Consider the following 19,541-nt stretch of genomic DNA (forward strand, 5'->3'; position numbering starts at 1 on the left):
TCACAATGATCTTTGGTAAATCAGAGGCTGAGTGACCCAATAATAATCAGAGGAGAGGAAAATAGCGTCAGTCCTTCCAGCCCACTTCCATAAATGCTCCAGCAGCTTTGTCACATCCTTTAGCAGTTCTCTGTTAGGGAAGTTGGTCAGCTGTTGGAACAACTCACTTCCTCTGTGCGTGATAAATTATAACTCCTATTGAGACAACGTGGTGAAGGAAACTTCCTACAGTTTAGGTTTCCACCCTGCAACAGTTCCCGAGATGGCAGATCCAGACTGAAAAACAGGATGAGGGAAATAAATCTTCCCTGGTCACAGGAACTTCTTCCTTTTTTGCTCAATTTGGCAAAAACAGAATGGATATTTAGCTAAATAAAAACACAATAAGAATGGATACTTTGTGCATAATTGAAACAAAAAAAGCTGTTCAAAGTTAAGCAAGAACATATTTGTAAATGCACTGTATGTATAAGAAAAGAACATTGAATAGCCGCTGTTCATGTTTATATCTGAACAAAAAAAAATCTGCTTAGCCTCTTTATCGCAAGCCAAATTTTAAATCTTTCAAAAAAAAAAATATTAAAAACCATTTGGTTTCTGGAAGAGTTTTTATACAATCCTTAAAGAGGCACAGTTTTTCAGAGGTTCCACTACTTGTCCCGCCCATGCTGAACACCGATTGGCTGAGCAGCACGAACACGTCTTCCTATTGGGTGTCTACGACATAACCCCGGAGTCTGAATACCACACTCCCAAGACGGCATGAACACAGGCAAAGATAAGGAGAATACAAAGCTGGGGAGCACACGGAAGAAGACGGAGACGAACTCTGTTATGGTAAGGGACAAAATGACCGCATTTTATTGCACGAGACATGTTATACATTATAAGACGAATGTTTAGCGATGCTTTTAAAGATCTAAATGCTTAGAAAGCAAAAAGATGTTAGGAAGTTGGATTCAGGTTAAAAGGTTAACATTTTCTGCATTGAAAATAAGAATTCTGATTAGCATTAGAGAAAAATAGCTTAAAACTTAACTTCTTTTACTATTATACTATCACATGCAATAATAGCTGCAAGAAAAACATAACCACATCAAGTGTTTTGCAGATTCTGATGGAGAGATTTAGCCAAAATTGGTATTATGCCCTTTTTTTTCTTTCTTTTTAATCTTTGGATCATTTTTGCACATTTTACGCATGAGGATGGTTTGTCTTCGGGCTCAGCTGCCATGGTGTAGATGTGATAATTGGGTACCAATCTCGAGATGATCAACCCAATTACAACCTGCAGAGGAGGTTCTTTGTCCACTGGGAGACTTTAGACACAGAGGGACCCAAACAAGAACAGAGAGAGGAGAAGAGACTTCAGTTCAGTCTAAATCTGAGCATCACATCAGTACAGAGACATTTGTTAAGATTTTGGTCCATCTTTTGTGCTGAATAATTCATTATAATGGTGACCATCTGGAATCCTTTATGGAAAATTTATACACCCATTAGTGTGTATTAATATGTATTAGAAATAAAATGACCACCCTTCTGACAGCAGTTTGGTTGGTTGACACTGAAAAGGGGTCAGAGGTCAGGAGGGTTTGAAGGCTGACAGGTGCCGATATTACCTTAGTTATGAACATGATTGTTTGGGATTCTAATGAAGATTATAAAAAATCTTATGATCCATTTGATTCGTAAACCTCAGGTGTTTCTAAGAACAAAAGGAAAGTGTTAGACACTCAAAAGAATTGTGCGTGCATCTTTGATTCTCGTTTTGTTTAGATGATTTAGTACCAGCGATCACTTCCCATTTGACTGTTTCCTGGTTTTGGTGGCAGTGTCCACTGCTCATGCAAGCAAGTTTTTCTTCTGTTTTTCTGCCCTAGTAAAAAAAAAAAAAAAAAAGTCCTGTCTAAGGTAACAGAAAAAAGTCACTTTTGGGTTATTTTAGTTTTTTGTTTTTGCTGTGAAAAGTTGAGTCTTGCTTCAAATAAAGTTTTGATGATTCTAAAAGGAAACTATTGTGACTAGCTTAAATTAGAATCATGTGCATTAACTGGAACTCACATAGAAGCCACTCATCACTACTTTTACAGTTTAACTTCCCTCTTTTTTAACCTGTGACCAAATAACACACTGGAACTGAATTAATTATCTGAAACATTAATGACTTTTAAGCAGTCACAGAGTAAAATATTCAATAAAAATATTCATTGTTTTGTACTTTGCTGGTTATGTTCTTTTAGGTGTTGTCAGGTGAGACAAGATTGCAGTCCCTTTAAAGAGATGCTTACTGGTTCATGTCGGACTGTACACACTAGGTGGCACCATCGTATCATCAGCTGTATGGGACACGATTCATGAGAAGTAACTGTTAAAAAAGTAAGTTGTTAAACATTCATTTTTTTAATCTAACAGTCAAACACGGGGAAATTTTACAACATAAAAATAGAAATACCATATTTTTGTCCCAACAAAGGAACCCTCACAGATATATGTATTCACACATGAACAATCAACATGTAATTACATGCACAACTACATTTTAAAAATAATTTTAAAACATTTATATATATAAAAAAAGACTTCAGCTATCTATTTTTGACTCTTTCAGTTCTGCATTTTTACTGTGATGTAATTACTGCAGCCAGACATGCTGTCTTTATTTGTTCCTTCTTCCCTGGGTGTGTGTGATCTTATTTCTGCTCTGCAACAAGGTCTGTGCAAATACTGTGTCCTGTCAAGAAAAGGTGAGAGAAAAAAACACATGGTCTCAGTGCTGAGGTTTTTAGGGATCTTATGTTTACAAATATATAAACATGTGTGGAGTTCTCTCTGTGGCGTGCAGATCCTCAGATATATGACGTAATCCATTTATCTAGTTTTTCAGCTTCCTAGCAGAGGCAATACTGTTGATATTTGTTAAGGCCTGAGATAACTGTTAACATACTCAAAATGTTCTCACAAACAGCTTTTGATGCAGACACAGAGTAAAAGGGTTTGGTAACTACCAGCTCACATGAAGGAAGTGCAGATTTTATTGGTATGTAGGATGCCTGAAGATTACAGACATCCTATATTGACTTTTGGTCTTGTCCTAACTGCAGATTCTTTATTTTCTTGTTGTTGATATGAATTATAGATGTTTAAATTTTCAAAGTTTTCCCAATTTTCTTAACATGAATTTAAAATTATTCCACTATCAGTCCCCCCCCCTTCCCGACTGGTGAACCTCTGCCCATCTTTACTTCTGAGAGATTCAGCCTCCCTAAAAGGATTTTTTATACCCAGTCAATGCTCTTTTTTGACCTGTTCTGATTAACATAATTTGCTGCAAAATGCTCTATTTCTATTCAAACCACTTAATTTACAGCCTTTTGAAATGGATTGCTGCCATAAAATTTAAAATGACCATTTTCTTTTTTAAAAAAAGGTACAATTACTTAGCTCTCCTGTGGCCTTCAGGTCAAATGGACCTGAAGTTACAATGGCTTCTCTTCCTCTCTTCAGGAGGGTTAGTTTCAGTATTTAGTGTGTTTACTATGTTTCATTCTGAATAAAATGTGGTTTTATGAGATTTGCAAATCCTCTGTTTAAAATTGTCTTATTAATTGGCTTTGTTGCATTCCTGTACCTTTAGATTTTTTTTTTTCTGTTTTCAGGCATATTTACAGTAATGCAAGAATTATCTTGGGGCTTTCTGGATTTCCTTCTTGTTTAATCTCACCACCCAACAATATTTGACTTTCACTCAGCCTGTCTCACTGTGTTCACTAATAACACGGCAGAAAAAAATCCCTTCACTGCATCTGCCAGCTCTGAACAAAGCTAATCTTGTTGCACATTTTACTTTCACTTTCTGTCTGACATGCAAGTGCTGCTAAGTGTTTGGTGGGAAAGAGATCACGCCACAGTTTTGCAAGAGTCCATATCAATGTCGATTGATTTTTTTTTAACTTTTTGGTGGGGCAGAATGGAAACAATGCAGGTTGGAGCACGCTTTGGTTATTGAAGTAAGAAACTTCTGTATGTGCCAAAGAAAAAAATCTTAGTCTGTATGGGCTTGTTTGCGACTCTAACTGTGAACCTGTCACGTGCTTTACAAGAAATCTCAGCCAAATGACAAGCATGTTTATTCGTTAATATATTACACTTTCATTGCTTTATGTCTCACTCATCTTAGGAGACAATCTTGCGCAACACTAACAACAGTCCATAAAAATATAAATCTTTACTGTAGTTGTAAGTTGTGCAATAATTGCCTGCTGTTTTGAGTCTTCAAAGCTGTTTGCTATTTATGTACATTTTACTGTGGGGTGACTATAAAAGCAACACACAGTTTGCGTTTGTTGTAGCTTAATACACAGCATTTGTGCAGATACTTCAAGTAAGATTATGTTTGCTTTAGCCTGCTGACTCATTTCCTGAAGCCTCCCAACAAAAGCAGAGGCTAAAGTCTAAAAGTGACCTTCATATCCTGCCAAGAAGGGAATTATCCTCCTCTTCCTTTTATTATGATGAAGCATCAAAGGCTTGAGCGTTAAATGATACAGTCACAGCATTGTTCTGATATATTTATTTAAAAAAACACATTTTTGATTTTCATATAAAAATAAATAACCAACAATGCTTTTGTCAGATATGGTTTTCCAGCTGTTTTGACAGAACTACACATAAACAGTACACTGACCACTTAACAAAGCTTTAAAACAAAACCTGTCACTATTTACGTCAAGCCTCCAGGGCTTAGTATTTAGGAATAAAATCAGTCGTTTGCACAAAAATGAAAAAAAATGAAGCTTCCTGCTGCTCAGAGATTTACAGCTCAGACAGAAACTAAAGGGAGCATGATATCTGAGCTTCATGACATTTATGGAAAGAAACGCAGTGCCGGTGGACTGAAGTTACAGCAACAGTCCACAATGCAACAAGGATCAGTCTGTACACACACAGTAGTTTTTTTCTGTTTGTCAGTCTGCAGAACTACTGGGAGTCTGAGGATAATGCTCTCCTGTTGTGACCCCGTGGCCTCTGCTGCTGCCTCTGCTGCTGCCTCTGGCGCCGACCACCTCTCCGTCTCCTCCTTTTAAGACACAGCTTCACATCGCGACCCATCTTCATAGCTCTTGAAAACATGTCAAAAGAAGAGCAAAATGAGGTCCCAACTCAACTCTCGACCTTTACAATTTTTCCATGATTAAAATGTTGGATGCAATGTGTATGCACTGACTACCTATAGAAAAAAATAAAGAAATTGCATAACTGTGGGCTCTGTCATTACAAGAACTGGCTTGGCGATAAACAAGATACTAGCGGTTGTGAATTATGAGAAACTGGAGACGGGTGGTTCCCACCTAGAATCAGTTTAAGCATTTAAGGTAAATAATACATCCAGCTTCTGACATGCAGAGCTTCATTTTACATCTAAACTGAAACAATATACAGTCCTTTCTTAAGCTATTATTCTTGTCAACTTAATAAACCCCGAAAGATATAAGGTTTCTAGGACAAACAGCTTTGTGTGTCTACTGTTTTATTATTAATTGTTATAGACAAAAAATCTCACCTATTCCAGCAGCGAATGAGCTGTTTGCCGAACGGCGCCTTTGGATCCAGACAGACAGCTGTGTTGTTCCTCGTCAGTGTTACTCTGAAAAGCACATGGGAATCAAATATTTAGTCTAACCCGTCTGTTTGTGTGTGGTAAAAGATACGTGTGTGTGTTTGCAAAAGCTGCGACTCACATGACAGTAACGTTGCTGCAGGTGGCACTTTTTGGGTAGATTGTGAGCTCTTTCAGTTGCCCCCTAATGCCTGACTGCGTCTGTGGGCACAAACATCTTCCCGGGACATACACACCTTCTGACTCCCTCACTGCACAGACACAGTAACAAGATTAAAAAGTTAATTCAAGACAGAGCAACAGGAGCAAGGATTCACTCACATGCTCATTTTTCCCTAAGAGAAAATAGCAGCCCACTCGTGGACTATGTTCAAACACAGATCAATAGATTCTTACCTGCGGTCAGTATGCAGTAGAGGCTCAGGAAGGCAAACTGACAGACCACGTGAAGATTAGGCTTCATGCTGGAGACATGCGGCGCGTTTGCTCTGAGCTTCTGAGCCACATACTGCGGTTTTATATTGTGCTAATGCTCCTCCCCCAACAACTCCAGATGGATTTTCCAAACAATCCAGGAATTTCCCATGAGCTCTATCCTGTCCTATTCAACCATCAAGGACAGCATTTTTTTTTTTTTTGTCAAAGAAAGATTAGTGTGTGTTTCATGTTTCCTACTGTGCATCAGAAGAAAAGGCAGTTAACATAAACTCTTCAAGGTTTCTTTTTCCTTTTTAGTAAAACTTAACTGAACTGATGAACAAGTTACTTTTCTATAACGATTTAAAAGTGAAAGTGACAATGACACAAAGAAGCTGCCCTCCAGGCTTTGTTTGTTGAGGCAGTTGGCACAACTTGATACTCCTGTCACTCTGTTGGCTCCGTGTCAACAGACTCATGTGATTTCTCCTAAAACCTCCCCTGCATGTAAATCCAAAGTAACCGTTTTTATAGCTTTTCTTTAATATAAAATGTTCAATTTCCTTCAGAATGAAAAAAAGATGAAGCTAGGGAAAATATACACACATCTATGCATATTTTACTCGTCAACTAAAAACAATACTTGGAAAATGAAAAATAAAGGCATTTGAAGCATCTTTTCCACAAAAACTCCATTCTTTGCCTTTAAATACATTTGTAGGCAACTTGCTTTTTTAGCTTTTTTTTTACTTAAAGCACCACTCTTCTTCTGAGGCTGTAAAATGTCTAATGATTTGGTTCCTGACAAATGCTTCCTTAAATGTAACTCAACAGCTTTATTAATTAAAGGCCTAACATTCCTTGAAGGAATGCATATCACCCACCACCTTTTACGCCAGAGTTTTAAATTAATCTCATCTGATGCTGAGAAGTTAGGGAGTTATATATGTTTTGGTCAAAACTTGTAAATTACATTATGCACAGTATCATGCAATATTGTGAGATCTTGTGGGATGTGTTAAGAATGTGTTAAAGATTATTCTCTAATCAGCTCAGTATCTATATTTAGCCGTTTTTGTGTTGGCTAATGTTGATTGGCTGTGATGGCCATCTTGAATTTGGATGACTCCAACAGTTAAACAGTTGTAGATGTACATCCACTGATTACTTTTTGAGAGTTTCATTCAAATCTGTCCACTAGTTGATGAGTTTTTTTGCCAAGGCTACAGACAATCAAACATGCGCACAAACACACATGCACACACACGGACAGGCAAAAATCATTATTGCATCTCTCCTGGTGGGCGATGATAAACTCAGTTTTTAGTTAGGAGTAACTGCAAGATGTTCAGGTGTAATGATTTATTCATTTATGTATTTATTTTTGTCTCACTTTCTGCAGCTGGTCTCTAGTTAAAATGAGTGAACGTCAGATCTCTGTGAAGCTTAACGAAGAGAAGCTCATACCAAAGTAAGACCATTTTAGTCCCTGTTCAGTGTTGTTGAACAATAAAGTAAAGTTGTAGCGTTAATAAAAAGTGTTGTGCGTTAGGACTGATTATTGTATTTGTATTCAGGTCTGACATCCTGTCTCTACTGAGGACCTACAACTGTTATCATGAAGGAAAGAACTTCCAGCTGAGGACTCGTGAGGTAAGACAATCAGATAGTTACAGCTACTGGGAGTGAAAAGATGAACAGGAGACTTGTAAACCAATCTTCTGCGTCACACACATACCGACCACAGCATGGATTTTAAGGCAGATAACGAAAACAGAAAAACCTGAGGCCAGATTGGCTTCCTGTGTACAGTGCTATTCTGTGCAAAGACCTGCAATCCCTGGGTTGTTTTCCAACATTGCCAAGTAGCTGGTAAACCACAAAAAGCCCCCATTTACCTCAAAATGAAGTCAGAATGAGAGGGAGAGTCTCCCATTTCAGTCGTAAAACTCCACCTCGCAAAACATCTCTACACTAGGTTTTTTTTTGCTCTTGTGTTTTTAAAGCTGTTTGTAAGAGTTTAGATATTTGTGTGATAATCATTGTATGGGTTTTGAGGTTTGGAGTTCCCCTTTGTGTTCACCAGCAGGTTTTTTTTTGGTGGGAATAGCTGCATGTATACTTGTCTGAGTGTGTGTCTGTGTAAGGGCAGGGCAGGGTGGTCAAGATGTGCCCCTCATTTTTGTCCCGCATGTCAGACCCACAACAGTACAGCACTCATCATTGCCATGTTCATGGAAAATCCCCTTCAGGCACACGTTAGGGATAGAGGAAAACCACAGATGTTATGGTAATGGCTTAATATCAACTACAAAGGAAACAGCTTTAAAAAGCCTTAAGGATCTATGAAGAAAAAATAATGAATTGCTTTGTTTTTAATGGTAATGAAACTGACTCAGCATAGACTGACTCAGCACTGGAAACCGTAGAACATTAATCTACTTTGTAAGAGGTTATCTGAAGCTTTAATGTGGAATTTTATCATTATCGGTATGTCATCTTCCAACTATGCCAAAGGGGGAAAATGAAAGGAAAAGTCTGTTTATCTAATTCAGCCAAAACCCTGAAACATGTGAGGGTGACGTGTTTTTTTTTTGTCTTACTTGGGTTCAGGTGTCATATGTTTGTTTTTTCTGTTTCTTTAGTGTCCACCCAAAACGCAGCTGTAACACAAGACAGGATACATAGTAAAACAAACTAGTGGAGATTTAAACAATGAAATTAAAAATAATGTTTTAAATTATTGCTCTATAAAAATGTAACAAAAAATTAACAAGTTTGCTCTGGCAGGAATAAATGTGACAAATGCAGATAAGAAGTTTACGTCGTCTTGCATGGGAAAGTTCTGTCATGTGTGAGTAATATGAGACAGTTTGTTTTAATTATGCTAAGCTTAAAAAAAATATTTGTTGGCTGTTATGTTACGCTCACAGATATAATTGTTTGGAATGGAATTTCATTTTTCCCAGCACTTCACAACATTTTCAGTGTTACAGTGTTAATGTATCAGTAACCTTTCTAATCCATTAGTGTGCAAGATGTTCATGTGTAAATGTCATCATTAGACCGTTTGTTTAAGGCTCTCTGTGAACAAACATGCACCTGATGCAACTTATTGTGACTGTACAGACTTGTCTGGCGATGCGATTAGGAATGTGGATTTAACAAGTAGCTCTTTATCAATATGCTGATCTACATTGTAAACGATCGCTTAGAACGAGTGCAACATCATGTCTGTAGTCTTCAAATCATTGCATGGGTTTAGACCTGAGAAAATAGCCGTAGGAATGTGTTTTACATTGTGGGTGCTGTGGGAACACGTAAATGAGAAATGGTGTACCACCCCAAACAGCAATGTGACCAAACAGGAACTTATTTTCCCCTCATTAATAAGTTATTATCAAAGAAATAGAACTGGATTCATGTGTTTTTTGTTTTTTTGTTTAAACATTCATTTATTTCTCTTTTTTATTTGACATGTTATTTATTGTTATCCTCAAGTAGGGTGCTGTAGCACCCTCAGAACCTCCAGTTCCCACAGCTTTGCCTGGGATATTTGACCAGCTTTAAAGGTGCATCACTTTGTTTTAGACTCTGCTCGGCCAGCTTTGGTTCTAGGCTATAGGAGAATAAGTTCTGTACGTACAATTGCAGCTTTACTTGGTGAGTCTGAAATGATAAGTCCTACAATTTCTAGCAAAAAAAAAGATCATCAATATGAACTTTAAATAGGATTTTGTTGTAAGTAATTATAGTGAAAAGTCTGTTATTGTTTTATTGTTCATTAAGTAATGTTCACTCTCAAAGGCTGCTTGCTATTTTTTCTTTTTTTTGTGTGTGTGATTTAAGAAGAATTCTACATGTCTGCTACAACAAAGAAGGAAGCTCAACATTCTGTACATCATCTTTTGTTAACTAATGATTTGTTTTCTTTGAAAGTTTGAACTCCTCTGACTCAGTTCCTGTACCTTAAGTTCTAGTGACTAAGATCAGTCTGAGAAGTAACAAGAACATAGGTTTTTTTTGTTTTGTTTCATTTTGTTTTTTTAACCACAGGTTATTGATTTACTACAAATAGCTCAAAGTAAAATAAACTTGACTGGTCGATTGCAGTAATGTGTTATGACCAAAAATCTTTTTTAGCCCCATAAACTGGAAGCTGATTCAAATAATAATTAATGATGGCCTTTCAGGTTATGAGCCAGCTGAGTTGTTTCATATTTTGTGGATTGTAAGATAATACATAACCCAGCAGTGACATTCTTTGGTCGTTCATGCGTGCTTGCCCAAAACAGAAGTTTGGAAACTCCTCATAGAAATTTGGAGTAAATGCATTGAGCATGTGAATGTGTGTAACGGACTTGCACCATCTTTTCATTTTTCCCAGACAAAGGTTTGATCTCCTCGTCTGATTTAAACAGGTTCTTATGTGAAAAGAAGAGGCGGACTGACAGTATAGGATTTGTATGTTGTTGAGAAGATTAGGTCATAATCACATGCTGTAGGTGGAGTCAGGTGATGTTTGTTAGTCATGTCGATGGAGGGCATGTCAGGTGGTTCACTGTTAATAAGAGTAAGTGAGCCTCACCTGTTTGAGAAGAAACATGCTCTAACATGCTTCAAGTGTACCTGTAGCTGTAAAAAAGTGAACTTTCTCGTTGCTGGATACGCTGTTAAATTCATTTCCGTTTCAGGCCTCAGAGTCAGTAAAGATTACTGTTTATAATCAGATGCACTTCCGTTAAGTTAATTTGTTTACAAGTGGTGTAAACGTCTAAGATAACCGCATTACCTTTTATATTGTCAAACTCTCCTTGCTATTTTCTAGAGTCCACATTTGCAGGTTTTCTTAACTATGGTTCAGGTTTCCGGCTCCCCCCTATGAATTAATGTGGGACAGTCAAACTAGGTCAGTCTGATCTGACTCATCAATGAGAACTGTTGTAACTGATGGTGTTTGTTTTGACTCTACTGCTGCAGTAACCCAAGTATGCAACATGCAAGCATTTAACCCTCCCTACAGGATGTGCTTGGTATGTCGAGTTAAAATTTGTAACGGTACCACTAGATGGTAGTGGAGTACAGAGACCCATGGCTAAAATCTATGTTTTATGTCTTTGATATGTTCAAATTGCGGTGATAAACTTCTGCAGTTATTTTGATAGAAGTACACGAAAGCATTAAAAAGAGATTATTTACATATTATAAATAATACTTATCAGTAAAGAAATTTTTAACAAAATAGCCTCCTTGACTGTTGCATTGCTGCTTCCTTTGCTATTGCTTTAATAACATTTATTATATATTAAATTACAAACTTTACTTGCTTCGAGATAAATAAAGCTTCATGGTGAGCAGTTGGTTAGTGTGATTGCCTTAGCAAGAAGGTCCTGCTGAGGCCTTTCTGCATGGAGCTTTTCTTCAGGTAGCCTGGTTTCCTCAGGCAATCCAAAAACACTCATGTGAGGTTAATTAGGATATGTAAACATGCCCCTGAGTGTGTGTGTGTGTGTGTGTGTGTGTGTGTGTNGGGGGGGGGGGGGTATGGTCGTTTGTCTCTGAACAGGATCAAAATGGTATTATAGGGAATGGATGGATGAATAAAGTTAAAATTTTACTCTAGTACTTAGTATCTTTTCTAGTGTCTTTTTAATGATCTAATAATTGTGCTAGAAGCAGAACTATAATTAGAACTCATACCTTTTACATTAGGTAAAAGTGTCCCTATCGTATTAATAATAAACCCCTTTACTAGTAAAATGCTGTATTAAAAAACCCTAAACCCTTTTTATTTAAATTGATATATTAAAAAATATGAAATGATGTAAAATACCTTGCAACAACTATACTTGCAATACATCATTTTTCACCAGTTTCTGATAATATGGACTAAAATTAAGTTCTACAAATAACACAATTAGACAGATTATTTGAATAATGGTTGTTCATTGATGTAATGCTGACAAGAAAGAAACTACATTTCTGAATCGTTTGTCAGTTGCTTCTTAATCAAACTATATTTATCTCTGAATCTTCCTGTTTTTGAAACGGTAAAACTGTTTATCAGTTCCTCAACTGTAAGTAAGACTTCAAACATTTGATTTTGTATCATTACCTTTCCAAAAGTAGTTTATTGAGGTCAAATTCAGATTAAATGATCCTCAGCTCTCAAGTGTAAAAACAGAAAACACTTTTAACAGTTTTTGTAACTTTTAGGATTTTATTAGAAACATCTACATCTTAACAAAAAATATGAATCCACATAAACACGTAAACCTGAGTCTTTTGTGCATAGATATAAATACTGTTGATTTGCATTATTATCCCAATTTTGCAGTTCCTCTTGAGGTTTCTCCAACCTCGTTTCCTTTCTCCACCAAAGTACCCAGACGATTTCCCACAACAACAGCAGCGTCTCCCTTTAAGTCCTTATCTGTCCGAAGAGCCAGTCCAGGGGGTCTTTGCCTTTGCAGTCTCTTTCTCTGCTCATCTTTAGGGAAAACTCCTCTGTGCTGTTTGTGTTCAGACTGGAGGATCTGGAAGTCCTTGGTGTGAGTGGAGACACGCGAGCGGCTGAGGCTGAACTGGAAAGCTTCATCTGAGTCTTTGAGAGCTGCCGGAGCCTGGAGGACCTCTGCAGTAATCCTCTGACGGGGCCGTAGCTCAGGGCCTCAGCAGGCCGTGCAAGGGCCTGAATACTAGTCATGTAGTCCTCTTGGGAGTGGAAGGTCTGGGTTGGTTGGAGTGACGAGGGATGGACAGGCAGGTCCTCAAGCGTCTCAGTGATGGTGGGTAAAAGAGACAGAGACAACAACAATCTGCTACTTTTCATTCTGCAACTAAACAAGAAAAACAAACCAGTTAGCATAAACACTCTCTTGTTTGTTAATCTAGTTACAGATCTGAATTTAAAATTTTTAACCATATTAATATGATGTTAAAATATACACAAAGTAAACCTTTTGTTTATTTGAAAGTGTGAATTACAATTAAACATGGATTTCAAATAATCTAAATGTATTACTTCTAATTTAAAAACTACTGAAATGTCTAAATTGTTTATCCATTGGAGTAAAAAGCAGTTCCTACGTAGAATCATGCTCACCTTCAATGCTTGAGTTGTAGGTCTGGAATGCAGAGATTAACAGATTGTTGTCTAATCTGTGCAGCGGAGCGTGAGTGGACTGGAGAGCGGACCCAGGCTTTATAGGCGGGCTGTGACTGAGCGATTAGCTTCTCCTGCCAAAAATAGCTCTGCTGACCTTCCTCGCATCAGCGTGAGTGTGTGTTGGAGGGTGTGTTCATGCCTGCTCAGGAAACTCAGGAGTGGCGGGTTAGTGGAGTCCAGTGGTGCAGCTGTGTTTACTCTTCTGAAACAATGAAACCTTGTAAGAACCACCAAAGGGTCAATTTATGCTCCGTCTTGTTTGTCTTGGACATTTGTGGTTGTAGTCAGTCTAAAAATAATTATTTTAACATTTTTACCTGATTTGCATAGTTCTCACTGTCAGTTTTCTAATAAATCATGGTCTTATAAACCATGACAGAGAAGTTGCAAATAAAAAGTGTCAACCACAAGTTTCTTTTATGCTAATTAAATGGTAATCATAAAACTACAAGCATGAAAACACTGAAAATGTTGTTTTGTTCTATAAGTTTTTAACTATATACAGGAATAAATCAGATGACTCTTTAGGCAAACAGAAATCCTTTAATCATGCTCACATGCTCTGAGGCATGAGCTGTTTTCTTTGGACTTCTTCACAGCCACTGCTTTGAGATGAACGACTGTTTTTTAGTTATTACAGATTTTCAACATTTGCTTTGACGGCAACACAAAGGTGAACTGTATTCAGTCTGAGATTGGTCGTAATCGCATTACTTTTCAGTTATTTTTAAGCAGTTTTATTGTTTTTTTTATGGTTTTATGTTTGACATTTTACTCTGCTTTCAGTGAAACTTTAATGTTTTTGATTTGCTTCATTTTATTGTAAAATACTTTTATCCCACCTGCTTTATAAATAAAAAGACACTGACATACATAAAAAAATAATCTTTTCTGGGCAGTTTAAAACCACAAACCCATAACTTTAAGAACTTATTATTTTTCAGAATGATTTAATGCCTTTCTATATCCTAAAATCAATCCTCAGTACTCTTATGCTGTCCCATGAACCTGTTTACACTTAACATGAATTTTTAATAAGATTATTTTCCCTCTGAACCTGTTAAACACATATCAGTTTTTCTTTCAAAGGACTTCTGAATATTTCTATTTTTTACTCATTAGATTATGTATAATTTAAAGGCTGTGGGCTAAACATAAGCATTCCACTTTTCTATTGGCTAAACATGTATTAAAGACCTGTATTGTTATGTGGGGTGATGAGTTTGTTATAATGATTGTATAACAAATAATTTTAGACAAGAGAAATAGGCAATCTACTCAGTGTGACAAAAAGAAATGACAAAACTCACAGTTGTAATGTTTTATCTTTTTTATTAAGGAAGCAAAACAAAAAAAAATGGGTTGAAAGCTTCTGACCTCAAACTAAAATACTAAATATTTATATCATCAATATTATACTTATTGCGTGTTTATTTAATTTTACTTTCAGTTTTCAAAGTAAGTTGTAACATTTTTCACTCAGATCACGTACAGCACGATGACAACTTTTTTCTAAACTTAGACTCTTGGTTTGTATGAAGTCCCCCCCCCACCCACTTCCTCTACGTGACCCACAACAGTTGCAGCTCTGTATTTTTTATTTTATTTTTTTGCTGCCTCCTCAGACATGACTTCACCCTCGTACTGTGGAAAAAGAAAATAGCTGACTGACTTTCTCCAAGATTGGAGAGTTGACGGTGCAGCTGTGTGCGACCGTTCCTGCACGTACACCTGATACTGAGCTGGCCATCAGGATTTCCTCCCTCAACATGACTGCTGATTCTTATTATTATCATTGTGTGTTTCTCATTGTGTAGGAGGATGGAGAGCTCATCCTAGAGGGGCTGTTAAATATCTACTGGGGTCTTCGCCGACCAATAAGGCTTCAGATGTTTGATGACAACGAAAGATTTCGACTCAATAGGTATAAAAACCTGATCTGTACTAACAGAGGGGTCTCTGTTTACAGGGAACTCACACACATTAGCTAAAACCTTCACATTAACATGCTAAACCCACTTTGAATTACTTATCTGACGATAAAAATACATGTAGCATAAATGAATATTAAAATAATCATGTATACTACACTAAAAGACCAATAAAAACTGATCTTTTTTTATCTTTTTGGATTGTTGCATTAGCCACTTGCTTCCAGACTTTAAGTTAAGTTGAACTAATGATGTTATAGCATCACACTTATCTGACTGATATCAGTTCAGGCAATTGAATTTAAATGTAGAACAATTCTTTTAGCTTGATAAATATTCACAGACTCTATCCAGGCCTTCAGTCTCATCTGTCAGCTCCAAGAAAAGGCAGCAGATGCAGTAGCCATTCTAGGGGGGTGGCATGGAGTGGCAGTTGCTGCTGTAAAAAGAAAATCCGCCCTTTTTAAAGGCTAGTTAATGTACAGTATTTATGTACGTTACAATGTTAAAAGGCAGTAACATCTAGACAGATCTTTAATCTTTCTTCTAACTCATCAATTTAGAGATGGTTTCAAGACTACTCTGGCTCTTTTTTAAGTTGCTGACAAGTAACATTTGGTTTGTGTAATTCATATACACAGACAGATAACTTGAATGCAGGAAATTAAGTCTAAAAGTAAATTTTGTTCCAACAATAAACTCTGCCCCCTTGCTGGAACCTCATCTCAACAAGGTGATGGATGCTAATTTAGAATACGATGCAAATGTAAGAACTGTTAGGACAAAGTAAACACGTTTCTTCTGTTTGTCTTCTTTAGAAACGCTAAATCTCTGGCAAAGCAGTCATCAGAAGAGTCCAACAATAACTCCCCGAGTGGAGACTCTAGACCAGCTGGTGAGCATAAACACGTGAAGTCATCCTCACGCACACAGACCTGCTGGATTACTGTAGATTACACGCACACACATTCTGCAAGAGATTACAACGACAGGTGCTTCATTCAGCACACCTTGTGGAAAAGTTGGTCCACGTGTTGCAGCATCTTTATGTGAGATCAGATCAGAACTAAAAATAAAGAAGGTTAGGCTACTTAATTATGGCCCTGACTGTGGTTTTCCTAAGCGGTTTAGTTAGTTGTTTCCCTCTTTTTAACCACTGAGCAAATTCTACTTGTGTATTTGTCCCTGAGGTGGTGAGATGGGTGGTCAGGAGGAAGAGGACTCCCCTCAGCTGCTGAGGACCAGGAGTGATGCCTCCTTCATGCGCGTCCAGAGGAGGTCAAACACACACTCTGCCAGAGACCTGCAGCGCTTGCGCACACACCGGTTCTCAATCAACGGTCACTTTTACAACCACAAGGTACAATAAACAGAACACACACCCCATCATGCGTATACTTTAATGGATCCCGTTGTTGACACATCCCCAGGTGCAGCAGGGCTGTGGTTTCCTTTCGCTGTACTTCAGCTTCGTTTCACAATAGCCTGCTGTGGGCTGATTTCATTAGTGTGCCACAGAAAACACAGCTACACCAAGTACCTGCATTAGTTTGACACAGCATGTGTAAATATTGATGTTGAACAGATTCCAGCTATAGATGAAGGGATTTCCTTTTGTGTTTCAGTTTTCCTGGCCAAAATGTCCAAGGTGTTCGAATCCAGGAATACACTCTACGTTATAGGTGTACTAAAACACAATGTACTTTGCAAAAATGTACTCACTTTTTTTGTCTTTTTCTTTTTTTTCCTAGACATCTGTATTTACCCCAGCCTATGGTTCAGTCACTAACGTACGCGTAAACAGCTCAATGACAACTGAGCACGTCCTCAACCTGCTGCTACACAAGTTTAGGGTGAGCAGCACACACTGATCTCACCTCCTGTTGTGTTTTAGCTAAACCTAAAGTCATTTGTTTTTGTTGTATTCAAGGTGGAGAATATTGCTGACGAGTTTGTGCTTTACATGGTGCATGAGTCTGGCGGTGAGTCGTAGGTTTTACTCTGGTTTTGTAGCTAAAAATGTTCATTTTTTTGTCTGGTTGTGAACAGTTTCTCATTTTATCTTTGATCTTGCAGAAAGGGCCCGACTGAAGAACGACGAGCGCCCGCTGGTGACTCGTGTGCTCTACGGACCGTGTGAGAAAATCTCAAAAATCTTCATCACGGAGGCCGACCTGGGAGAGGAAGTTACATATGATGTGAGTCAAGTTCTCACACAGCAACTACTTCTGTTTTTTCAATCTTGTTCATGATAAATAATGTCTTTTTATTTATTTTTAAAGTTCAGAGGCACATAATGGTACAATGGGCCAATGACTAATAGTTTGGTTAAATTTAGAAACCTGAGAAAAGATATCCTGTTTTGGGGCAGATTCAACAATAGGCTAAGATGACTGAATATCTATTGTGACCCTGCTATTATAAATAAAACAAGACCGTTGAATGTTTTCTGAATAGACTAATGCTTTCATCATATCAGCAATATTGGAGGTCACAGTTTTCAAAAACAGCAGTGGTTTTTATCCTTTTCGTACAATTTGAAATACCTTTATATCTGTCTCAACACAAAAGATGTGATTAATTAGTTCTTTGTTCTGCTGAGATAGACTACTTAGTACTTTTATAGTATTATATTTGAATTGAAATTACTTTATTTCACCTTAACTACCGTACCTTAACATGAGTACTGGACTTAGACTGCTTTTTTTTTGTGTTTTTTTCCTCAGGTTGCCCAGTACATTAAATTTGAGATCCCTGTTTTAGACAGCTTTGTAGAGAAGCTTAAAGAGGAAGAAGAACGTGAAATAACCAAACTGACTAAAAAGTAAGTCAAGAGACCTTCTGATCAGCAACACAAGTTGCCAAACTATTTTATTTAATTATGTGAAGCTAATCTGTGTGTCTCCTGTATGATTTTAGTATCAAAGCTAGCAGCTGACCTCCAGTAAAGTCATCGTTTGTTTGAAATGATAAACGCTCACTTGTTGAAAGCTTGTGTAATCTTTCAGCTGGTATGACTGAGATCTTAGTCCTGTAGCCTGTATGCTTGTTGTATTACTCTTGTTTTAGTTGTAGGAATTAGGGAAATACCTTTTTATTGAGGTTATTACTATTATGGGCTACTGGAATTAGTATGATGTTAGATTTAGATTTGAATTAGGTTTAGAACAATCTGAAAATTAATCTCAGTCAGTGAAATATGTTCTGACAATATGTTTTGCTTAAAATTACACTTCAATTTCAGCATGTGGGCTTAGTTACAGGAATATTAAGATTTATGCTTGATTTTATCTTTCAGTGGAATTTAGTCAAACCAATAATACAAACACCAGCCTTATATGTTAGGAAGTTATCCTTTGTTTGTTTACAGTGTTAGGGTTATAGGAAACACAACTCTGAAGCAGACATTTTACCACAATTCACTGTTTTTTTCCTGCTTGAGCAGAGTTATGTTAAATTTCTTGTTGTTAAAATCTGCAATTTATGATATTGGAAGTAACTACACCTTTCACACAAAACCTGTAAAATATGAAAGAAAAAAACCTTTGTGTGTTTCCATTTCTAAGTATATGTGTGTGACGTGTTTCAGGGTTTTATTTGGGTGCTTTTTCACCTCTGCAGATACAGCGCTCTGAAATCGATGATCCTACATCAGCTCGAGGGCGGGAGTCACTCCAGTGACAGAGTATGAGCTCATATGTGTTTATATGTGTTTATAAAAGGAAGGGAAGGGTGGGTAACACTAATGATCTGTGATTTTCTGTGGGAAATTTTCCCAGTACTGTAATGAATGTAAAGTTGAACAAGTGCTTCTATTTGATACATACTTTTTAGAACTTCATAATTCACCACTTTGTATGATCTCTTTTTTACTTAGCACTTATTATTCTTGCTGTAATATCAGTTTTTATATCTATTAATATGAAAACATTTTGTATAAATAATAATAATGTGTATGTTATTTACACAAGATTTTTTTTGTAATGACTTGAGCCTTTAAATGCAATAAATCAGTTTTAGTGTTGTCTGTAGGCTGAATGTCTACACTGCCACTTTCTCACATAAAAATGATTTTTATCATTTCCTTCACTTCCAACTGAACACAGATTTGCATTGTGTGTGTGGAGGGGTGGGGTAAGCTCATTCCCATGAGTTCTGAGTGTGTGTGTGTGTGTGTGTAAGTGTGTTATGATTACACAATGGAGGTATCCTGATAGAAGAGGTCATTTCCTGACTCTCACAGTTTCACACATATGGAAAGTTTTATGATTTGATAGACATGTAATCAGGTGCCCAGTGTTCTTATTTCATTGTTCTGATGGAAATGATAACACACACATACAAAGACATAACATTCACAAACTGTGCAAAAGTAGAGACCAGTATAAAAAAAACATAAGAAATA

At 37.1% G+C, this 19,541-nt stretch overlaps 2 protein-coding genes across 8 annotated transcripts; one reads left to right on the forward strand and one right to left on the reverse strand.

The window, feature by feature from the left end:
* The first annotated feature begins 739 nt into the window (after positions 1–739).
* rassf4a (Ras association domain family member 4a) lies at positions 740–19,160 on the forward strand. 7 transcript variants are annotated; one of them, XM_017413082.2, is made up of 12 exons: positions 740–837; positions 2,244–2,379; positions 7,440–7,508; positions 7,615–7,690; positions 15,023–15,129; positions 15,955–16,031; positions 16,327–16,496; positions 16,888–16,989; positions 17,067–17,118; positions 17,213–17,334; positions 17,863–17,960; positions 18,758–19,160. In XM_017413082.2, exons 3-12 carry the CDS (start codon positions 7,456–7,458, stop codon positions 18,825–18,827), a joined length of 927 nt encoding a protein of 308 aa, XP_017268571.1. In that variant the 5' UTR covers positions 740–837; positions 2,244–2,379; positions 7,440–7,455; the 3' UTR covers positions 18,828–19,160. The 7 variants fall into 7 exon arrangements, with proteins under 7 accessions (XP_017268571.1, XP_017268572.1, XP_017268573.1 ...); XM_017413084.2 differs by having other exon boundaries at positions 767–837; positions 2,244–2,253; XM_017413083.2 differs by lacking the exon at positions 2,244–2,379 and having other exon boundaries at positions 742–837.
* LOC108234134 (C-X-C motif chemokine 9) lies at positions 4,557–6,155 on the reverse strand. The gene is made up of 4 exons (XM_017413088.3): positions 6,017–6,155; positions 5,742–5,871; positions 5,564–5,647; positions 4,557–5,122 (listed from the first exon to the last, which is right to left on the reverse strand). The coding sequence occupies exons 1-4, from the start codon at positions 6,081–6,083 to the stop codon at positions 4,981–4,983; spliced, it is 423 nt and encodes a 140-aa protein (XP_017268577.1). The 5' UTR covers positions 6,084–6,155; the 3' UTR covers positions 4,557–4,980.
* Positions 19,161–19,541: the final 381 nt, after the last annotated feature.

The sequence above is a fragment of the Kryptolebias marmoratus genome, linkage group LG22 (genome assembly GCF_001649575.2).
Source record: "Kryptolebias marmoratus isolate JLee-2015 linkage group LG22, ASM164957v2, whole genome shotgun sequence".
Classification (NCBI taxonomy): Eukaryota; Metazoa; Chordata; class Actinopteri; order Cyprinodontiformes; family Rivulidae; genus Kryptolebias; species Kryptolebias marmoratus.